At 36.2% G+C, this 23,645-nt stretch overlaps 1 protein-coding gene across 1 annotated transcript; it reads left to right on the plus strand.

The window, feature by feature from the left end:
- Positions 1-5,016: 5,016 nt before the first annotated feature.
- On the plus strand, positions 5,017-6,688 carry LOC116182596 (G2/M phase-specific E3 ubiquitin-protein ligase-like; the record flags this gene model as incomplete). Its single annotated transcript, XM_031503139.1, is given in 4 exon segments — positions 5,017-5,098; positions 5,208-5,921; positions 5,975-6,238; positions 6,297-6,688. Coding segments are annotated over 3 exon segments (1,044 nt in total). The 3' UTR covers positions 6,590-6,688.
- Positions 6,689-23,645: the final 16,957 nt, after the last annotated feature.

A 23,645-nucleotide genomic window follows, 5' to 3' on the forward strand; every position in this document is an offset into this window, starting at 1 on the left:
AAACTTGTCATCAGGAGACTTTTCTAAAAACTCCTTTACGTTATCCATCGATAGAACTCTCGATTTTTTGCCGCATAACCGTCATTTTGACGTTTCAGGTAAGCAAGTAATTTTTTATAAACAGAAATATCCACATTTTCATTTATTTGTAGAGTACTTCTCAGCATCGAGTATTATGACCATAGTGTAGAAGCTTTAAGTTTCTATGCCTAAAGGTGGGTTCATAGCTCTCCGTTCATCCGTTGCGTTGATCCGTCAAACGGATAGTACATTTTGTTAAGGTTCATAGCAATCCGTCCACATTGTACATTTGCAAGTATAATCATAACCTAAACTTTATTTTGTACTGTACCCTCCGTGATTTTCAGTATGTGAAAATGGTACGAAAGTAAGAACACATTGCTATCTGATTATTACCGTGAAGAACGAATAGGCGAAAGCTGTTAACATACCAAACATAAACTCACTCTTGTTAAAAACGGACCAACGGAAACGTAAATGTTCAACTTCAACCAACTTTTCCGTCGTAAACGGACGACGTACGATTTAAAAATTTGCTGTCTTCTGATTGGCTAACGGACAAACGGAAACGTATGAACGGAGAGCTATGAACTTACCTTAAGAATATTTAAAAATCAGTGCTAATAAATAAATAAATACGAGTAATACAAACCTTTCCAATAAAGTACGCAATTAGAATACCTATCTTCATTTGCTCCTTGCACATTTTTTATGTTTCTCCAGTCACAGAACTGTAGGTAACATTTCTCGTACTTTATTTTGGACTTTTTGGGTAATAAACTTGACTCTGCTTCTAATACTAATTGTAAAATGTCTTCATTATTCCCGCTTGATTGACTCATTTTAAATGAGCGTTAGGTATTCACAAATTATTTACTTGTTCGTATGTTTTGTTACCATATCAACAAATGCTCAACATACTTTGATATTATAATAAATTATTCTTCGACATCAAAACAAAACGTTACAATTAGAGGTATTTTTATAAACTACACGAAAAAATAGCATGATCTACACGTAAGAAAAGTGAATTTCTATGCTTGTGCAAATTTGATCCACTCGTGAGCTGCGCTCACTCGTGAATTCAAACATTTACACTCACTGGAAAACTAACACTTTTCTAAACTTGTAGATCAATGTACTATTGCTGTTCTGTTTTTAGATCGGTAAGTAATTTTGGCGTCGTCGTAATCATAGCAACTGGTAAATTCTACAGTGACTTTATAGAGACAGTGGCGACAACAGGGTATCTCGTTTTTGATTGGTCGTTGGTTCCGGTTGCCATATTGGAGCTAAATTCCAAACTGGCCAATAGAAAACCTTCAAAACGACGCGGTACACTCCGTGCTATAATTATTAATTATACTGTTTTGACAGTGTCACCTGTAATTGTCACGGCTTCATGTTACTAGTTTACACTTTGCTTCTTGTATTTGCTTTATTTTACGTTTTCCGTCTCCAGTTTTATATAAACTCGATTTTTAAAGACGCATATAGTTTGGATTTATTACGATATTATAAGGTATGTAATCCGCTTAGTGTTTTTAGATGTAAAACTGTGCCTAACCTTACGACTGGTAATTGATGTAAAATTTTTTTCAGACGCCCTAAATACCTAATGAGTTTAGATAGAAAACTGGTTAGAGAAGCAGCTTATCCGAAATTTAGCAGCAAATTCAATTGTGATCGTAAATACGCTTGAATTGGTTTCATGTTTGCTGGAGCACATGGAATATTGATCTCTTGTACTCCGTGGACTAGATCAACGTGTTTTGTCTTCCATTTAAGAGACTAAAGAAATACTTTTAAGTCTGGAAGGAGCAACACGCGACAGGGGACAAGAAGTGACAGAAGACACTGAAATGTCAAACACAATTTAATGATTATTTATATGTACATTTTGGATATTGCACCATATTTCATACTTATTATACCGTTTTCCATATACCCATACCTTTTTGAATTTGGGAGGCATTTGTTTTCCCATAGGTTGTTCTGCAAAGCTTTAAACGATCATTTCTGCGCCGTTCGTTTTGAACAAGAATCTTTACTTAAATGAAACTGACATTTATTATTCTACGCTCACAATTTGACATGACAAGGTATATTGATCTTACAATCAATTTTTTAGCTCCAATATGGCGGATTATGATAAGTTGTCGCCACTGTCCTTATAAAGTCACTGTTGTAAATTCTATGTATTGTCATGGAAACACCCATGGTAAATAGTCAGAAATGTACGGAAGCGCTGAAGGGTCATCACAAGTTTTTTTAAGTCAAATATTTAAGATATAAAGTCAAACGTTTAAGATAAAAAGTCAAACGTTTAAGATAAAAAGTCAAACGTTTAAGATAAAAAGTCAAACGTTTAAGATAAAAAGTCAAACGTTTAAGATAAAAAGTCAAACGTTTGCGATAAAAGGTAAGTTTCAAGTTAGTCGCCATTCTGCCGTTCAAGTGTTTTAACTACCTATTCAGTGCAGTGCCGACTGTCGTGTCGTGAGAAATGGAAGACTTAGAAGATATGGAAGAGTTTCTCAGGAAAAGAGGGGTTCCAGAAGAGGATTTACAAAAAATCGCAAGAGAAAAGGTAGGTAAGGTACATTCATACCTATATTAATGACAACATTGATATTATCATTATTATCGAAAAAGGTTGCGAGAAAATAACTTATTCGCATTTTCCAATTATTTTCAAATATTGTGGATGTCTTGTTAAACAATAGTTTCGCAAAACTTTGTTATTTAAATTAACAGTCTGTATATTGTTTCATTTTTGAATTCATTGCAATCGAAAACTACTTTTACATTACTAAATTTAATATTGCGAAACAAATATATGTATAATAACCCATGTATTTATGGCAGGTAGGTATAGGTATACTACGGCGCGAGTGTCGAGTGGTAACTGTTTCATTTAGATATATAGGACGAATTGTTTTTGTTGAAATGCTTGTTAAGAAACTCATTCATATAATATTGCACTTAGTTTGCAGTTTTGGTAGGTAGGTAAGTATGTATACATACGCCTACGCTACGGAAAGTTTGAATTCAGTTTAGTTTATTACCCTTTATAAGCAAGCAAAAGCCATATAATAGTTATTTATGCATCAAGGGCATTAAGGTGACAAAATGAAAACTTAAAAATTTTCCCGCCTGATTAAAGGCAACATAGTGTACATTTTCTTTCAAGTTTAGATCATTTGCTGTTCCGCAATAGGCCAAAGTCTTTGTGTATCCAAACGAAGAGACATTTTCGCGACTTTTCTAAAAAAGTTGTTAGATAATTTAATTTAAGGACGCCAGTTTCTGTTACGCGCGCCGCCGCGTACACACGGCTTCCACAACGTGCCTGGCGGCTTGGCAATCTGTACTAAGCAATCAGCAGCGGGTGCATACTGACCGCGCGATGGAAGTCAACATCGACAGATGGTTATCTTGACTGTTTACGCTATCATGCAGACCATGCAGTGTTTTTCCAGTTGACCATATGATGATTTACTCTTTCTTAAATGATTAAAGAAATTCTTTTCGTCTTCATGATGATCTTGACACAAAAAAACGAACAATGTCCATCGATTTCCCTTAAATTTGAATTTCAAAGTGGGGTATTTACGAAATAGATTCCCCAATCTCCCCCCCCTCCCCCTTTAGAAAAGTTGTACAGCCAAGTATGCAGAGTTAAAAAAGCACCCAACCTTCAATATCGGGCAATTTTTGGTCTTTTGGGACGACTTTTCCACATCAAAGAATCTCGTGTTTTTGGATTATTCATACATTGCTTCTTATTTTCGATATTTGTATATACTATCCACTCTTTGCAGGCCTGTAGTTCTTCATAAGTAAGTAAACAGGCTAAGTCAGTCAGGAGGGAAAGTTTAGAATGGTGGAGGTAACGTGAGAGGGGGGGGGGGGCTTTTCATAGCTAAGTTTTGGTTCACCATTGACTACTGGATCTCACTGCCCCCCTCCCCCGTTACCTCTCTCATTCTAAACTTTCCCGCAAAAACCCTATTTAAAATCTCTTTTGGTGATGGATTCCCCCCTTCGGGTCCCCCTTAAGTTATGGTACTTTTTACCCCATATCCTTACGTATCAAGGAATAATGTACGCCAATCGGGTGGTATCTGTGCTAGCCACAGCAAAATTTTTTTTTACGGGATAATGGCATTCTTAGTACAGCTAAATTTAAAGCAATTAATTGATGCATGTTATAGATAGGACCCGATGTGATTCTCTACATGACAGACTCTCAGTTGGAGGAGTTTTTACCCAAATTTGGTGACAGAATTGCTGTAAGGTAATTTTTAAAATTGAAAACCAATTCGGAAGAATCACGCTCGTCTAAGAAGCTGACATTGTTAGATAACCTTAGAAGGAAATTACGGAGCAAAGAAAGTTTAGGGGAAGAGGATAAGGCAGCGAAGAAACACAAAAAAGGACCCCATGAACGAGAAGATAAACAGATTTCCTTGGGCTGGCTTAACCGCGCAGAAGCAGAATCGCGTTATAAACAAATTCGGGAAAAAAGTGGTGGAGGTACAAGAAAGGTAAAAGTTCCCAAAATTTCCACTAAAGAATATATTATAAAAGTCGCGATTAAATTATTTTTTCCCGATGGAACTTCTCCAATAGGGCCGTTGGAAAACTTTGATATTGATCTACTCGATTTCAAAAACAATATCATTGATGATCGTGTTACAGTAGCGAATTTATTGGATAGTACGGGTTTGGCAAACATACGGTTTTATTTAGCTACTACCGAAAGGTGCCGTGATGACAAAGATGGACTTGATGAGATACAACACGAGTCATCGGTGACAGTAAGTTTCAAATTGACACATCGTAACCTAAGAAAATTATACCTTTCAGGTCTCATATATCGATACGTTGAATACAGATTATTGCCAAAGTACGGAAATAGAATTTCAAATTGGCGCAAGTGATGAAGCTCATGGAGGGGTTCAAACTATAAATAATCAAGTAAGTAGCACTGTAAACGATTAAAATACAATTTCTCCCATTTGATATGTCTTTTAGGAACTCTCTGCAGAATATCCTTTCGATACGATTTTAGGTAAGAGAATCTATCTAGTATAGTAATAGTATTAGAAGTATGGTTGGTTCCATCGTATTGCTAGTGTATCGCTATGATTTTCAGGTAGTTTGTTATTTTTTTATTTCAGAAAATGACAATAGCCAATAAAGCCTAAATGAGCTGATAGACAGTGTTATCCAAGAAAGTTATAACGTGCCTGTTCTGTCAGCAGCAAGAATTGAATTAAACAATAACCAAAGTTCCGACATCTCAGTTATAGATATATTGAAAAGTTTGCAACAAAAAATAACGATTGATAAGATTAACAAGTTTAACGTCTTTCGGAGCGATATTTTTAATTGCTGCGTGCGCGCTATGCGGCGTAAAACATTTAATCCTTTACATAAAATATCGGTCAAGTTCAGCGATTATGAGGGAAATGCTGAAGGGGCAATAGATGCAGGTGGACCAAGCAGGGAAATGTTCCGCCTAGTGCTGGAATACCTGAAAAATAGTGAATTATTTACTGGGAAGAACAAAAAGCATATTACTCTTAATAACCGATGTATTCAAGATAATCTATATGTTGAAGCTGGAAAAATTATTGCTTTATCTCTGGTACATGGCGGCCCTGGTCCACATTTTTTTTCGCAAACATTATTTTCGTTACTAGCTTATGGCCACGAAAATACTGTACCTACTTTAGACGACGTAGACGAAGACATTCGTACTGCAATAGTTAAATTACAAGAGTTGGAAATCCTCTCTGATTTACAAGAGATGCTGATATCAGAAAATATATTTTCTATTGCTGGCTGTCAGTTCATTTCCAATATGAATGAAAAACATACAATTATAACAGGTAAAACATTTCTAAAATTATGTATGTAACTTACAGTAAATTTAATCTTCCAGATACCGTAAAGTTCTATGCCATTAAACGCATAGAAAATCCCTTGAATCAGTTAATTGAAGGGTTGAGTATTTGCGGCCTTTATGAACAAATTCGGTTATATCCCCATCTATTCGAAAACCTATTTTGCCAAGAGAAATCACGACTGACGGCCGACAGTTTGGAATGTACGTTCGTTATGCAATATAGCGAAGTAGGTTCAAATAAACGATTACTAGAAAATCGGGCGATGTCATATTTTAGAGATTTTCTGGCAGACTGTGAGGGTAAGCTTATAAAACACATTTACCTGCGATGTATCTAACACAAGTTATACTATTGCAGAAGATGAAACAATACAAAATGAAGAATGTCAAGATAGAGAGCTGGATGAGCAGCGGTCAGTTACACTAACTGATGTTTTAATCTTTGCTACTGGAGCAGATGTGCTTCCCCCTTTAGGATTTCCAGTTAAACCTACAATTCAATTTTTACATGGTGAAGATTCAAGGTCATTTCCCATGGCAAACACATGTGGTCTTGAATTTAAACTACCCACCTGCCATTCAACATACGAACAATTTAAAGAAAACATGAATTTTGCTATAGGAAATTGCAAAAGCTTTGGTTTTGCATAATATAACATTTATGTGCACTTATTGATATTTAAAATTTAGACCAAGTAGAATTTATAATTATACATACCCTAGCGTAGACGTGTTCTACTTATAAAGATTTTGTTTTTTGGTTTAGAATATGTATTTATTTTTTATGTTTAAAATAATAAACAGACAGTATTAACTCATTTATTATAAGAAAGCTGCAAGTACTACAGTAATGACAAAATTTCGTGGCGTAGTTGTACGTATTTCCCGAGTCCATCTATTGGATCCACAGGTTTCGAAATACTAAGCTCCACTGACAAAATTTCGCACAAATCGTGTATGTCTTTGTCAATGCATGGGCAATCCGGAAAAAGACATTCTTGTTCACAAATTTGTAAGTTTTGTTCTCGAATTTGTATTAGGTAATCTCTAGCATCGTGTATTTCTGGGAAATTAAAGAGCACATCCGGTCGTCCGGGAGGACAAATGCTACGCCGGTTTCTGCGGATGAGATGACTATTCCATTCCAAAGCAACACTGTTCAATTCTTCCTAGAACTATATAAAGAAACAAGCTGAAAACAAACTACCTACTTACTTGAATAAGGTCCATAAAGCAGTACTGCAAAATAGATTTGTCCACAAAATTACCCGTGAACTGTCCTTCGTTTCTCAACTGCGAAAACAAATTCATCCAGTACTGGCTACAATGTTTTCTTAGTATAGACCACCAAGATTCGATCCTTTGGTTCGCGTGGCTCGTTCCATAAAGAAAGGCTGGCGTCATAATATTATCATCCGCAGCACCATCAATTACACCATTTTCATTGAGGTAAATTTGCATAGCTTCCACAAATTTATTCTCTGTACCCATGTCTGCCCTTACAGTACGAGGAACACCGTTAAGGTCTCGTACCGTATCAATAAAATATCCTGCGATCACCCTCGGATTGTTGTTGGTATGGGAGGCTTTTAGCCACATAATTTTTCGGGAATAACAGTCTACAGGGTGATTCCTATAGTACCTGCCACCGTTTGGGAGCGTATAGGGGGTGCCTAGGGGAGTATTTTGATATAGGACACTTGGGGTCGGAAATCTAAAATAAGGGCGCCAGAACCAAATTTATCTTCTGGAATTTCACGCCTGTATGTAGGCAACCCAACCGACCGACGTTTCGCGCGGAGCGATGCAGAGCGAGTTAGCGCGAGGAAGCGACATGGGAGGGAAGGAGGGAAAACGACAGTCAAAAGCAATAACGTTTACAAGTGTTCAACGTGGCCACCGTTGTTCTCAATGCACTTCCTACATCTAGCCAACTATTATTATACTATTGCCATAGTGTTTATTCACTTGATAAGCGTCGTTGCAGACGGGATTTCGTGGGTTTAAACAAAATTCTGATCAAGTGTCAGCCACACATCGCCGCCTGAGATCGCTCCGTGTGCACCGCCGGCCGGTTGGGTTGCCTACCTACAGGCGCGAAATTCCAGAAGGTAAATTTGGCTCTGGCACCCTTATTTTAGATTTCCGACCCCAAGTGTCCTATATCAAAATACTCCCCTACGCACCACCTACACGCTCCCAAACGGTGGCAGGTACTATAGGAATCACCCTGTATACAACCGCTAATACAAATTCCAAATGGTTTTAACTTATCGTATCCATCTATATGTCAGAGATAGTTTGGTCCCTTGTTAACGTATTGTCTTCTGTCCAATCTTCTTTTACGCCTCAAAGATACACCAGACGAACTGTTCCTTGTTTGACGTTAATTCCAGAATGGAGACACTTTAAGTGCATCCATTTGTATCCATGTAGCCTTCCGGAAAGTAAAAGTTGCGATTCCAAAAACGCTATTACATCATCCATGGAACTATAGATTTTCCGGCGGTATAAGTTTAAACGTTTCAAACGTCTCTTTAAAGAAGATTTACTTAAACAAAAACCTTCGTTCAAGAGAAATAGTAACATTTCATCTTGTTTAAAGCCCAAATGAAATAAAATAATAATTGCTTCATGTAACTGTTCCATGTTTGTCACTAACACGCATCACGCATGCCGAATACACGATACTGAAATGAAGGTACCTACAACCATTGTTTAAATGCTACAACTAAAGACGATGAGTTGAACTTATCTCAAACGTTTGACTTTTTATCTTAAACGTTTGACTTTTTATCTTAAACGTTTGACTTTTTATCTTAAACGTTTGACTTTATATCTTAAATATTTGACTTAAAAAAAAACTTGTGATGACCCTTCAGCGCTTCCGTAGAAATGACCGATCGCGCAAAAACAAATTTATATACTCTATTTTAATTCGTGTCTTTTTCGGGCACTTTATCCTCATAACGTCAACAATACTACTTTGTTTCAACGGAAACACCCAACACGTTTAATCAATGTGTCCTTACTCGAACACGTTACGTCTGTCTAATTTTATGCAATAGCTCTTACACAATAATCCTTTTCTTTGGCGTGGATAAAACTGACACGTTTAAATTAATTCGCTTTCAGGGGTTGGGTTCTTAAACTGTAAAAATCATGAAACTCGCGTGGAACTGTTCGTTTCAAGAAATACGTGAAATAACAAGTTGGTTCTGAACTGAATTTATTATCCTACGACCCGTAGAAATTTCTATGACTTGGCTTCACAACACTCGCAGCAATCGATGTAGTTACTCTTTTTTAGTCAAAACCCGAATCTCTCGAAAAAAACTATATTTTGAGCAGTTGGAGTTGGAGCCAACGACTTCCGGAACTCATTATGAAGTCAACACGTTATAGAATTAAAATACGCAGAAATAAAATGATGGCTAAATTAAAAATGTAAATTTTTATCAAGCTTGTACTTGGACCACCATATATACTCTGCTATCAAACTAATTACAATGCAGACCATAAGATTGTCTTGAAAACGAGTCATCCGAGTTTGTACCCCTCCATGGATTGAGCATAAGTTTTGGTGCCCCAAAAACTTCGAAATTTTTCAAGTTGCTTCCGTTTTTTGCTAATAACTCCTAAACAACGAGCCAATTAAAGAGCGATAAATTTACGTTGACTTACTCTCTCAACTTTAAATCTCGATCAATTTATGAATTTCATGGCGAGTTCAAAGAATTTCACCAACTTTAACCATAGGTACTTTTATATGTCAAATGCAAAAAACACTTTGGGACTATCCTAATAAGTGTTTCTCGGCCTCTTTGATACGGTTGAACCCTCATCGTGCTCTATGCCATCATCTTCTGGGTCATCTTCCATCTCCTCCATCAATTCACTGCTGAGATCCTCTTCTTCCTCCAATGGTCGAGGGGTAATAAATACTTCTTCCTCAACAAGGGCGTTGGGAGCACGCCTGCTGTATTTAGGTTCTGCCTTTCGACAGGGGCACGTTGCAAGTGAAGGTACGAGTATACTTTTGCAAAGGTTACCATCTTGAAGTACTGAACCCACAGTTTAGCTGTTGTATCTGTGATACAATAAAGAAATGCACCGACGTGCTAGGCTGTACGACAATTTGCCTAACTACATGCAAAGAGTTTGCCGATCAGATTGATTTATGGTGACTGAATAGTTATTTGAAAAAGATGTCCCTTTATCAAAGGTTATGATTATACTTACTTTCACTGACTTCTAAAAATTGATCACAGTTATCTGCAGAAAATGTACCCTAGGCGACAGGAGTAAGGAAATACAAGTATACCTACATGTTATTAATTTCTCATTATGAATTTAGGATATGTATGACAAACCAAGCATAGAGAATTTCCTCAATTTAGAGCATGGATAAAGAATGGACAAATATGGAAAGATAGACGAGAGGCTATAATTTTGGCCAACATTAAAGTAAATAATCAAACGAAATGGGAGCAGTTTCATGAAATAAATATCAATAATTGTCATTCAAGTTTCTACTGCTAGAAAGTAACGTTATAAAATTTCGATATTTATTATATGCAGTACCTACATGAGACTGCTTGCGTATTTAATGAAAAGACGCATAAATTCTAACTTGTAAAAAATGTAGGTTAAGGTTGTATACAAAATTTATCTCCATTTAAGACTAATCAAAGCGAGGTAAGGATTAGGCTTGTATAATTAACAAAAATCGTCTGGCCATTACAGAGTATGCTCAAGAAGCACTACCTACTTCATTTTAATTATGGTGATTTGGCCATATTCAATATAGTTATAGTGAAGATTGAAGGTAATTAATTTCATTCTGATTACACGATTGCGTGTCTGTGAAGATTTTCACAAAGCACTAGTAGATGCCTACCGTTTGATAAAGGAAATGCTTTTAAAACTTAATTGTTATTGACTACTATTGATGGTGGTTATTATACCTATAGCTGATTAATGGAGCCATTTAATTAGATAAGAATTTAAATTTTAAATAGGTGTGTTATGGTTGCAACACTCCCATTAATTTCATTCATGAATCATCATGCATTTCAATAGTATTGATAAAACATCCAAAGGTCTATATTTTAGCGAATTGTGTACTTAATAAAACTTTTAGAATTGCATTTTTTTAAAATAACTGTGGATTTGTTACTTATATCGTAATGTTGGGTATAATTGATATAAATGAAAAAGCCTGGAAACCGATCTCTCCCATTACAGACCTCATTCAGAACGGAACGTCGCAAGGTTCAATGAATGCCGTCCGCGGCATCTTGGTTACCTACCGTTGAGTTTTTGAACGGAGGATCGCGCCCTTGGCGGGACTTCTTGAATAAAGGCACCATTTGAATGTGTGAACACTAGAACTACGTTTATTCGGGGTGTCTACATACAAAATTTCATCTAAATATCTTAATAAATAAGAAAATCGGATTGCGCATGCGCAAAACAAATTTTGATTCTGTATTAGTTTTACTTTTACCCTTCCTTATTTTTTGACCTACACAGCCCATTCACAATTGATCCACAAATTTGATAAAGAATCCACCTGCAAAGGCAAGCCGCCAAAGGACTAATATTACTAAATTAAATGAAAAATTCCAATCAATGAAGCAAAATACCCCAAATCCTTTGTTTGGATTCGATTCTTCTCAATAAGTGTAATATAAAATCTGTTCATGCAAATGTTTCTCATAGGTCGATTCCTTTAGGAATATTAAAATTCTCACATTATACTACCTTACTTGTGAGTATAAAAGCACACTCACCGCTGAATAAGTCAAAATTGAGTGCCAACGTTTGAAGAGGCAACACATATATCAGGAGGGCTCTTAAAACAATTTCGTGACATTCACTATTTTTGATAATGCAATTAGGTTTGCTTTTCTCAACGGATTCTCCATTTTTCGTGTTAACACCGTTCCCTTCTTAGCCGGTGCCATAGAGGCGATTCCGGCACCTTCCATAGAGATAGAATCGAACCCAAGACGCCATCCAGATCGTTGTCGAAACATCTCCGCGTTTAGATGAAGACCAAGAGGGCTTCCAAACTATGAAGGAGAACAAGTCACCACTCTCCCCGCTGTTCGTTGTCGTAGTCAAGAGGAACAGCAACGACTCTAGAAGATGATCCCACTTCTAATGAGTCATCCCCTTTGAAGAAAAGTGCTGCCTCGACCAAAAAAGAGATCTTCCGAACAAAAAAATTGGTAAATCTACAACGTACATATATGAAATGAGTTTTATGACTAATGTATTTATACCTATCTGTAGCCATACGGAGCATAATTATAGCGCCCATTTATCGTGCAATTACATAATTTAAAATTCTTTGCACTAAAACGGAAACTTGGTAGTACGGAATTTTACTCGAATAATCTGCTGACCTATAACTGGGACGTAAAATCTTCAATGTACCACCGTCGTTGCTTCATTCACCTTTCAAGATTGTATTTTTCAGGCAATAACGTTAACATTCAGGCCATTTATTCAGATGCATCGGGAGAAAAAAATAAGGGGAATAAACTACACGTGAACACTTCTTTTAAAGTGTAACTTGATTTGACCAAACTAAGCACGTCTAATTGCAAGCAACGCGATTTTTATTATATTTCTTCACCGTAGAAGGAATTGTTTTCCAGGTGAGTTAGTTTTAATTAATTTAAAAGATTAAATAAGAATTGCAATCTTTAAGTGTTTTCTGTAAGCAATTATTACTTACGGTTTGTTTATCATAACCATTAAGGCTAGACTTCCAATATAATCTGTATCATAATAATAAAGTTTTATTGAAGATTGTTGCACTTTAATTGCAATACAATTTGTAACGGCTAACAAGTCGTTGCCATATTAACATCTACCTACATTTTATTATTGGGTTCGTCGTTAATATTTTTAATTCGTTGTATTCTATTTTAATTATACGAGGCATGTAGCGTAAATATTTGATCGCAATCTAAAGCTGATTTAATATTACACAAAAGTACATTAAAATTTCCCCGGGTGGTGGTCGTTTTGGACCTGGTATTAGATAAGATCATGAAAATTAAATAACACTTAACACGATAAAATTCCATAACTTGTAGCTAATGTTAAATTATCTATCACGCTCGATCTTCATATCGGTTCATACTTTTGGTGGTCGCCCATTTCACAGATCAATGACATTTTAAATCTGGCGATATTAATTGGCACACATAATCCGCAAAAGAACGAAGCATATCATCTATAACTAAAAATACTAATAGAGATACGAGTAATATGACAGGTAAGGTGAGCAATCTAAACCGTAATCGAAGCGATTAGGTTCGCAATGACCATTAAAGTGAAGGCCAAAAATTCGCCTGTTACAGTTGCACTGCACTTAATTAGATATACTTTATTAACACGATTGCAAAATAAATTCCATTAAGTTACTGCGAATTTCAGCTTGTAAAGGTTTTTCACAATTGGTCGAGCCAGCCGATTATCCTTGGCATTAATTCTAACCTCTTGAAACAAAAAATACTTTGGTGGTCTGTAATAAATAATAGAGCCTGTCATTTGCCTCTGTATGTTTGATAAGAGGTAAATTTAACGGGTGTTTAATAACCAGTGCGGTTGGGCCAAAAATGTTTCAAAACCGTCATTTTTTTGGGATAAGGTAAAAACGTTTGATCTTGATTTCAAGAAGTGAAATTTTGATAATAAAATGTACTATGTACTTACAATTGTCTATTTTAAACACAGAGTAATATCTGAGTGAAATTAAACTTTTCACTTGTTGCTGTATGTCCTCTTTTTGTTGGATTATTGTGTCTGTCTTTCGAAATTAACACTTTACAATGTTGGATAGCATTTGTGCATTTAAGGGATGTAAAATGTTCTGCTATACTCTAATGCGAGATCTCCAGCACCAGCACTACTTGCCATCTCCTCCCTTAACCCCCTAGCGATATCGTTTCAAACACTTCATACCACGAGAATGGAATATCGGAAAGTCATTATATACATTTAGCAATGTGACAGGGATGGCCGGAAAAGTGACAGGTGCGGCCGGTTAAGTGACATGCAGCAGTAAAAGTAGTCTGGTCTGTCTCTGTCATGGAAACTATAAAATTTCTTGACATAAGGTAGGCATGAAAATGAAGGTTTCATGGCGATTTTGGGTAAAAGGCTTTACCAAAATATACCTATTTGCAAAAAATGCCTACCTACAAAGGAAAATAAAATTTAGTGGTTACTTTATTGACAAGCTAACAAAAAACCAAGGAATGTTGTAGAGATCGCAGGAGAGGTTTGCATTAAGAATTCATCTAAAAAAGGAAAAATTTTGAGCTAGTCGATGACAAAAAATAATTGTATTTTATACGGTTTTAGTTCAAAATTTCAAAGTTTTGTTGAACGAACGGTTTCAAACAACTTTTATAAAATAGAAAAGCTGCATGGATATTTGTAAACGTATAGTGGGTTGGATTGGTAGAGCAGCCTTGGCTGAAACCCCGCCCACTTAAAAATAAAGACAAAAATAAAATATACAATGTATAGGCTGCTGGGTTGCTTAAAAGGGATACCTATGTGGGGAGAATTTTGTATGGGGGGTCAATTTTAAAACTTGCAGTCGGTCATATTTTCCAAACTAAAGAAGATATTGAAAATCGCGCAAAACCGTTTCGGATGTATCGAGGGGGAACCAGAATGACGTTATGAGTGATAAACCCCCTACCCCCCTTAACCCCCGGCCCACACTCTTCAAAAATCCTAAATGGCAACCGCATACTTGTGACACGCTACTGAAAAATGCTTTCCAGTGGTACCAATAAAGTCAATATTCATTAAGACAATTTAAACAAAAATTTAATAATTATACAAAAACAAACTAAATGTTGACATTGAGGGATTTATGGCAAATTGGCCAAGAACTTCAACCTGAGCTGCTTCATTAAGCAATCTTGGTTGGTTTCTTTTTTTATTGATAACAGATCCCGTTTCTTCGAATTTAGCAACCGAATCTTGAACATAGGCATGGCTTAATTTTTCTTTTTTTATTGTTTATTATTAAATTTTTGTTAAATTGTCTTAATGAATTTTGACTTTATTGGTACCACTGGAAAGCATTTTTTAATAGCTTTTCACGATGTGTGACAAGTAGGGCCCTACGGGGTTGCCATTTAGGATTTTTGAAGAGGGGGGTGGGGGCTGTGGGTTTAAGGGGGATGGGGGGTTGTCACTCATAACGTCATTCTGGTTCCCCCTCGACAAAATTGTCCCTTATGTGATGGTTTTGTCTGTCTGTCCGTCCGTCTATACCTCGTGTAACTCGAGAACGAAAAGAGACAGAATCGCCAATCGATTACCACCAGTTGAACGATCAGTGCTATTGATTATGAATCGGATTAAAAGTCGTGTTCCGGAATGCCAGCTGTCCAAAAATTCACCTACTGAAAATCTATGTGATGCTTTATATTTTGTTGATATTTATTGACAGTTGACATCAAAACATACACCGCGTCACAATAGATCTTCAACTGCCATCGTATGATATGACCGAGTTCTCGCTTATAACAGCTTATGTTGCATTCTAAGGAAATCAACCGTGAGACGACAGCCGAAAATCTGTTGAGAATTGTGGTAATAACAGAAATTACAGAATTACGGTTTTGTAATTAATCTAATCATTTTATTGATTAATATCAATAATAAAACAGCTGTAAGTGAAACGTTTCTGTGAGCTTTCATTTTGGAAATGGCGGCCGATGTGTCGTAAAATTCTGAACTTTTTGCAAAGCGCAAATGCATCTAGGGTTCAAAATTGTGGTTTTAGGTAGCGTATAAACGAAGCTAGGTTTTGATCACTTTAATCTCCCCAGGGGCAATTTTTATACCTTTGCAAATTACATGCAAAACTTTAGAATTTTTCACTGGTGGATTAGCAGTGAAAAAAGCCGCCAAAAAATATGGTGGCGATAAGAAAAATGTATCCTCCACGTTTATGGAGGGTGGTGATACTTGGTGTAACGGTTTTTGAGTTGGCATTTGGAGATTGTAAGGTAGAATAGTGATCTTAACTTTAGCATAGCCCTCTTCTAAAGTCGAAATTAAGTGCATTTCATTGGCATTAGCTGTCAGTACAGCATCTCTTCTTACACGGAAATATAACGCGGTGCCAAAATTGACCCAATTTTATTTTACTTGAGAACAGTATCCTGTTAATTGGTACTTACAGTGGTCAGCCAATAATAAACGAAAGACCCAAAAAAGAGCATAATGTATGAGAAACATATACTTAGTTTAAAAATAAGTGCACAATTGTGATGTTTCCCCTTCTGCGCTAAGGAAAAGTTGTAATTTGTGAAATTAGTTGAATGGATATTGCGGAAAGGTTATAAACAACTGGACGTTTTACTACTGCAAAATCGTGCAATATAAATGCAGACCAAACCACTAAAATACTCGATTAAATAGTGACCCCCGTCGCTATTTTGGAAATTATGTTCATCTCGCGTGGGCGACTTTATGGACAACTAAATTTTATAAGAGTTTATTTGCAGCTACACCCATTGATACATTCTTAAAAAATAAAAGGTCATACGATTTTCAAGGAAGATTAGATTATAGTGGCGTTTTAATACCAACATAAAAGTTAATTACTATATAACGTTAAATAGAGATTTTTCTAAAAATTGTTGTCGAAATGGCAAGGTTATTACCCACACGTTTGTTTTGCAATTACACTAATACTCTGAAATACTTTACCATCGATTGTTATTTAAATAGATGCCAGTTAAACACGTAATTTTTGTCCCTGATGCTAATTTTCCACGCAAATTTCACCGTTTATGTATAAACATCTGGTTTTGGCCTCCATTGCTTCATTTCTGAAAGCGCATTTGTGCACTAAATATAGGGCGATTAGTCAGTCCGATAAGAAAAAAAGTAGCAACCTGCATTTAGTGCCATAAATAAAATAGTCACATTTTTCACTGTCCATATGAATAATTTTATGATCGACTCGAAAACCTTACCTCGCTCTACTTTTATTTGCTATAATACCTCAACTTCGCATTCACAAAAAGTGGCAATTCTCTTGCATTGATGGTTTCGATGTCGTTAATCGCGTGAGAAAATCATTAGACGAAATTACGTAGGTAACGCATTATTATAGTGGTGTAATCATGTATAACAACATTGCGTTCTTCCATTTTCTGTCCAGTTGAATATTTTTTCATGGTTTCTGGAGCATTTGTGGGGATTAGCGCGCGTGTTTGAGTGGAAAGTAATTTCCCTCTCTATCGGATTAATGTTACATATATTGGACACTGCCTAAAATTGTTTAAAGAAGGGAGTCCAATTGAAAAAGTGAAAGTGATTAATCTCGTCTTACTTTTCCACGCTACTAGTTTTAATTATTTCTCAGAATTTGATGATACTATTATTGGAATAGGTACTTAATTGAGGATGAGCACTTTTTTTAAGTTAATTTCAGGCTATTAATTTTAAGATGTCTTAGATGCCAGTATCCATCAACCGTAGGAGTTTCCCCTAAAAGTAACTTTGCAATTATTTCACAATAAATATCACTAGCCCTTAATTTAAAGGGTACCTAATAACAAAATGATTTATCTGCTTGTACTACGAAACGAAGCTTAAATAAAAAAATCACGTCTGATTCCCACCCTATTTACAAATACAGGTGAATGGCAAAGAACAAGCTTACTGGGTGAATACGTCTTGTCAGTCCACCGTCGATTAACGCGAAGAACTAGCGCAGCTTTGTGATCTTCATCTTAATCTTTACGTCTTTTTGTGTTACCGTTACTGACGCAAGCGCATGCCTAGACAGCACTCTCATTAGGAATAAAAAAAATAACATTTTCAAAGCGTAATTGCTAATTATTGTCAGATAGGTCCATTATATTCAAATTCGTGGATAAACAAATGATACGGTGGTTTGTGGAATAAAGATGGAAACTGATACGTCCGAATCGGTACCGATTGTTAAAAATGGTAATTGTGATTATAAGTGCAAATATGACGGCGTCGTGCAAACGGCGGCCGTCAAAATTCCAGTGGACGAGCGTCTCGCGATCCGACGTAAGTCGTTTGTGCCCATGTCGAGCATGGAAGAAGAAAATTTAAGGGAACGTTTGCATCTCGCGCAACTGAAACAGTGCTCAAATATTGTGTCCCAGGATATTAGATATAACAGGGATTCGTTCAAGAGACTCTTTCAATCAAAGGTAACATGTTTTCTAAACTAACACTTATGTATTCATTTAAGATCTACGAGTAGAACTGACAATTGAAAGATCCTATCTGTACGTGCGTGTAGGTGGTTTCTTTACAGATGTATTTATAAATTAACTTTATTTTATCACGACAGCCTTTGCGATTGCCGCCGATATTTTGACTTGATGACACGCCAAAGAAGCTGATTTTTATGTGATATAAATTTAAACATTGATTTGCTTCTGGTGAATTCGTCGAAATTGTTCGTTCGTGTTTAATTGCATATTTTCTAAAGTCACATTACCACATTAAATAGATTAAAACCTGTCGATTTATACCGTGACGTAAAAAAAATTGCACTACTCAATAGCGTTCAGAATGAGTTCAAAAAATCTATTTTATTTGCTTTTAACTAACTGTAGTATTATTTCTTTCTCAATTCGTATCTAAAATTTGCTTAGCAATTAATGTCAGTCATTCTTGCTTCTAATGAAAGCAAGCACTCTGCTTATGTTCAAATTTAATTAAAATTACAAGCTAAACTGCTACAGTATGTATTTACCAAGCGGAAATGTCAACTTTAGCTGGGCAAATAAGATGAAATGTGCCTTCGTTCATGAAACTTAAACATGAAACATTCGCAGAGGGGTATTTCCTTAGATCAGTTTCGAGCATTCTGCCAGCTACTCCGAAGTAGGTCTATTTCCTGCAGTTTTCCTAATTCGCAAGGTAAATACCGGAGTAGTATAGAACAACTTAAGACCTTCTGCAGGGGCACCTCTAAAAAGTATTATGCGGGTCACTCTGTAATTGGGCGTAAGCCTGTTGAGAGCCTAGAATAAGAGGGACAGTAAATAAATAAATAAATAAATGAAACGGAAAAAATGTTAATCTGAAAAAATCGAGAAAATGCAATACCCATTCGCCCATTCTACAAACTTTGTCCTAATATTTACCTTCTGTAACAGTTTAGTTTATTCTTATTCAAATTTCAAAATTACCGCTTGCTAGGTTAGGCAGGATATAGGTGAGATGGCGTCACTTGTACGCGTGTTTCTTTCCTCGCGCAGGATCGCGTTAATTTTTCACTTCATTTCCGTTTTAAAGCCAACGAGGTTGTACTTGTTGTAGAGCGTGGCATTGTGAATTCTTCTTAAACCAGTGGGTAATATTTGCCATCATTCATGTGAAATCTCTGGCAATTTTACCTTGTCATTGGCGTCGTCGAGTAGTGTAACTCAGAAGCCGTTTTCTCCATTGTGAGGCTATATATCTGGTTGAAGTTCATCGCCCTACCTACATGTAAGTGAAATGGCGTTGACTTTCTTTTACGTTATGTTATCTAAAATTCTTTCAGAGTCACAATTTGAGGTTGGATAATTTCCCTATTTCATTGATTTAAGTATTTTTCATTACCCTCCTGACGATTTCAGGTATGTTATTAAAAATCTCCTTAGGGAGTGTTACATCTTCATTACTTTTAGGGGGTCCATGTAGTAGATGAATTCTTGTACCGGTCAATCCATGTAGTAGGTCAATCCTTGTACAGACGAATCCTTGTAGGTAAATGAATTTGCATCTTGCGAATATTCCGGAGTACGAACACCTGTTGATTGCCGGCAGCTATCCGGCGTACCACCGAGTAGATAAGCGCTAACACCTAAACGATACCGGGGAGCGACCAGCTGATTGTGGAATTTTCGGAAGATACGATCTTTTACACAACCTTTTTTTTTATTTGCTTCAATACCGTTAATCTAGTGTAACCTTCCGACGATTTATGATTGGAGCTTTGTATTTTGTTCGCATCTAGTGTTTGAGGTCGTGTCTCTCTTCAAGAGCAACGCACCTGTATTTAACGTATGGGTAAACGAGCCGGCTACGAGTAAGCTATTTTTCTTGGCCCTTCCGGCTCATATAATCGTTCCGAGCGTTGTAGCTTGGGGTTTGTTTTTGTGTTACAGAACTGGAACTTCGAAGGAGAGCTCTTTTTCGGAGAAGACAGCGTATGTGTTATTCAAGTTAAGATTTTTAATTTGCTTGTACCCAGTGTTGCCTATATGAGTTGTTATTCGGGTTAACTTAATTCAATCTTTGAATCCATTGAAATCTTAACTACATTTTTGCTCGATCATTGTTGTAGGGGTCTGGTAACGTAATTATTAGGGAAGTGTTCAGGAATTTATTTGGGGATTATTTTTGTCATTTAAAGTATTTGTTATTGTCGTATTGAAGATACATTTTATTTGCCGATCCTGCACCGTTTTGTCAGGATTAATAAAATCAGAATTGCTCGTAGTGAATTTATTATTTGGCTCTCTTGTGTTTTCCCAATTTCTATACAGGAGAGGTCAGAATTTGTGCAAAATTGGGTGGCGCTCAACTAATCATTTCTAGTGACTACCAAAGATCAAAAACTTATGTTATATGCCCAAACGAACAAACCGCTGTGGAAGATTCTCATCTCGAGCCCTTCTTTTAATTAAGAATCTGAGCTAGCTGGCCGTTTATGCGGCGGGGTTTGAGTTTTACAGCGCCGAACGAACCTCACGTTATACTTCTTCCCCGTGAAAGTCGCGGAGTAGACATTTATTTGGCTCTTCGGGATCTCAGTTTCAGGAATTTAAACAAGGCGACACTTTTCACACCTAGAATTACATACGGGTATACCAAGGAACATAGGAGGACAAGAAGAGGTACATAACAGATTAAATTAAAAAAACCTTGCCATGATGATATCTTGAAGTGACCGGAATTATCAAAAAAGCAATAAACAGGTGTTCAAGTACATATCGTTTGTTTCTTAACAACTATTGTATTACGTGAGAAATAAATCTTAATTTTGAGAAATATGGACCATTTAACAGACTTTTTGGTTCATTCATGATTAAGGTAGTAAGAAAAAGATAAAAATAAGTTTTCTAATGACGTATCACATGACATCTTGCCATTAAAAAATTCAAGATGGCGATCGCACTCAAATACCCTGTATAAAGAAATTCTTTTTAACCTCAAAATATGTGACATAATTTCAAATGAAAGCGTTCTAATTTTCATGTCTATCATCTCAATCGGTTTGAGCATGACAGTTCCATCTTTAATGGAGACCATGTGTATTCCAGTCCTTTAGATATACAGGGTGATTCCTATAGTACCTGCCACCGTTTGGGAGCGTATAGGGGGTGCCTAGGGGAGTATTTTGATATAGAACACTTGGGGTCGGAAATCTAAAATAAGGGCGCCAGAACCAAATTTATCTTCTGGAATTTCACGCCTGTATGTAGGCAACCCAACCGACCGACGTTTCGCGCGGAGCGATGCAGAGCGAGTTAGCGCGAGGAAGCGACATGGGAGGGAAGGAGGGAAAACGACAGTCAAAAACAATAACGTTTACAAGTGTTCAACGTGGCCACCGTTGTTCTCAATGCACTTCCTACATCTAGCCAACTATTATTATACTATTGCCATAGTGTTTATTCACTTGAAACGCGTCGTTGCAGACGGGATTTCGTGGGTTTAAACAAAATTCTGATCAAGTGTCAGCCACACATCGCCGCCTGAGATCGCTCCGTGTGCACCGCCGGCCGGTTGGGTTGCCTACCTACAGGCGCGAAATTCCAGAAGGTAAATTTGGCTCTGGCACCCTTAATTTAGATTTCCGACCCCAAGTGTCCTATATCAAAATACTCCCCTACGCACCACCTACACGCTCCCAAACGGTGGCAGGTACTATAGGAATCACCCTGTATAGCAAAAGCCTCGGTATTAAATATTGACAAATTCGTAATTTGTATTGCCCTGTACCTAAATCAAAATAAGCGCAACCACATCCATGTTTTTTTGAACCATCCGTATATATAACTGTGCTTTTTCTAAATCCTTTCCGAAATACCCAACCAACACCAACATTTCTTTTAAGAATCTTTTTATGGCATCCAAAATTAAATAAAGTTTGCTACCAATCTACGTATTCAGTAGCGTAGTTTTCCACTACTACTTTACAACTACTAGTTTAGTTACATACTCTTAAATAGTGCACATTTATGGATAGAGCAACAGAGAAAACTTATTATATTACATAATCAAATTGAAGAGAAAAACTAAAATAGTTGTATTAATTAATTTTATAATTTTACTAATTGGATCATGTTTTTTATGGTGTCATATTGAAAAAAGGTTCATTCATAGTACATCATGAAAAATAGTGCGTTCCATTAAAAAAGGGACCCTCTTAGTTTTGTGCACGTATGCCGCTGTAAATAATTTCTAAGCGTATAGGTTACTTACAAATTTTAAATCATTTTTAATATATATATTTAAATTTAAATTGCTTTGACATAAACTAACAAAAGAAAAACGTGTTATGATTATGTAATATAGTAAGTTTTTTATGTTGTTATATCCAAAAAAGTGTACTCTTAAGGACTATGTAACGAAAACTGGTAGTTGCAGTTAAAAAAAATACGCCCCCCTCGACCATGCAGAAATATACCACTGCCCACAAATTTAAAAATAAGTAGATAAGTAGCAAACTTTTTATAATTTTGGATATCATGAAATCTTGTTTTGAAAATACATCCAGTATTCCAGACAAAATGTTCATCCTGTATATAAATGAGAGGAAATCTAAATTATCATATGAATACATTACAAAATTCTCCTTAAATTCAGCCAATTCAGACAGAGCGGCTGGACGATTATTTGTCTAAACCTAAAAAATCTGCTCCCCACCAAAGTTTTGTTATTGGGTGCCTAAGAATAATTGAAGTTCTTATTACAATTTCATTGATTTAAGATATTAATACTAGACTTAACTGGAAAAGTAACATCTACAAATTTTACCTCCGTTGTCGGAATATCCTTATGATATGAAAAAAGGCAAATGTAGATTTAGTTGTTGCAATTTCTAAGCAGCATTTATGCATTTTTTCAGCCATCCATGTCATTTTTTCTATGAGAATTTCCACAAAAGGCAAAAGCCGTCAGCGTTATAATTAATTTTTTATTATGGTTCGCCGTGTACCTACTTATACATATACAACAAGGAACTCTGAGGTTAGAGGTAAACCATTAGATGCGATTGTTGGACATATTATTTTATTAGAATTATTATAGTGTGGACGTTTGAAAACTTACAATGGCTATATTTTTTTTATTAAACTACGCCCACCACCCCCTTATGCAGAATCCATACTAACGTAAAAATCTTAAATTAAAATACTTACCCCAATTGTGATCCCTCTCTGGAAAGTTTATTAAACATGCTTTTCACTGGTTATAAAAAACTAACCTCAAATTCAAGACAATTTTTATTACAACATAAACAAATTCACAGCACAAAAAAATTACAATAAATGTGTCAAAATTTTGGCCATTTTGTTCGAGACAGAAGCAATAAAGATTTCGAATTTTTGTATAACGTCGGGAGACCCACTCAATTGGACCCTTTCTACCAATCCAATGTCCTGGATAA

This window comes from Photinus pyralis, unplaced genomic scaffold (assembly GCF_008802855.1).
Source record: "Photinus pyralis isolate 1611_PpyrPB1 unplaced genomic scaffold, Ppyr1.3 Ppyr1.4_LG1, whole genome shotgun sequence".
NCBI classification, from domain to species: Eukaryota; Metazoa; Arthropoda; class Insecta; order Coleoptera; family Lampyridae; genus Photinus; species Photinus pyralis.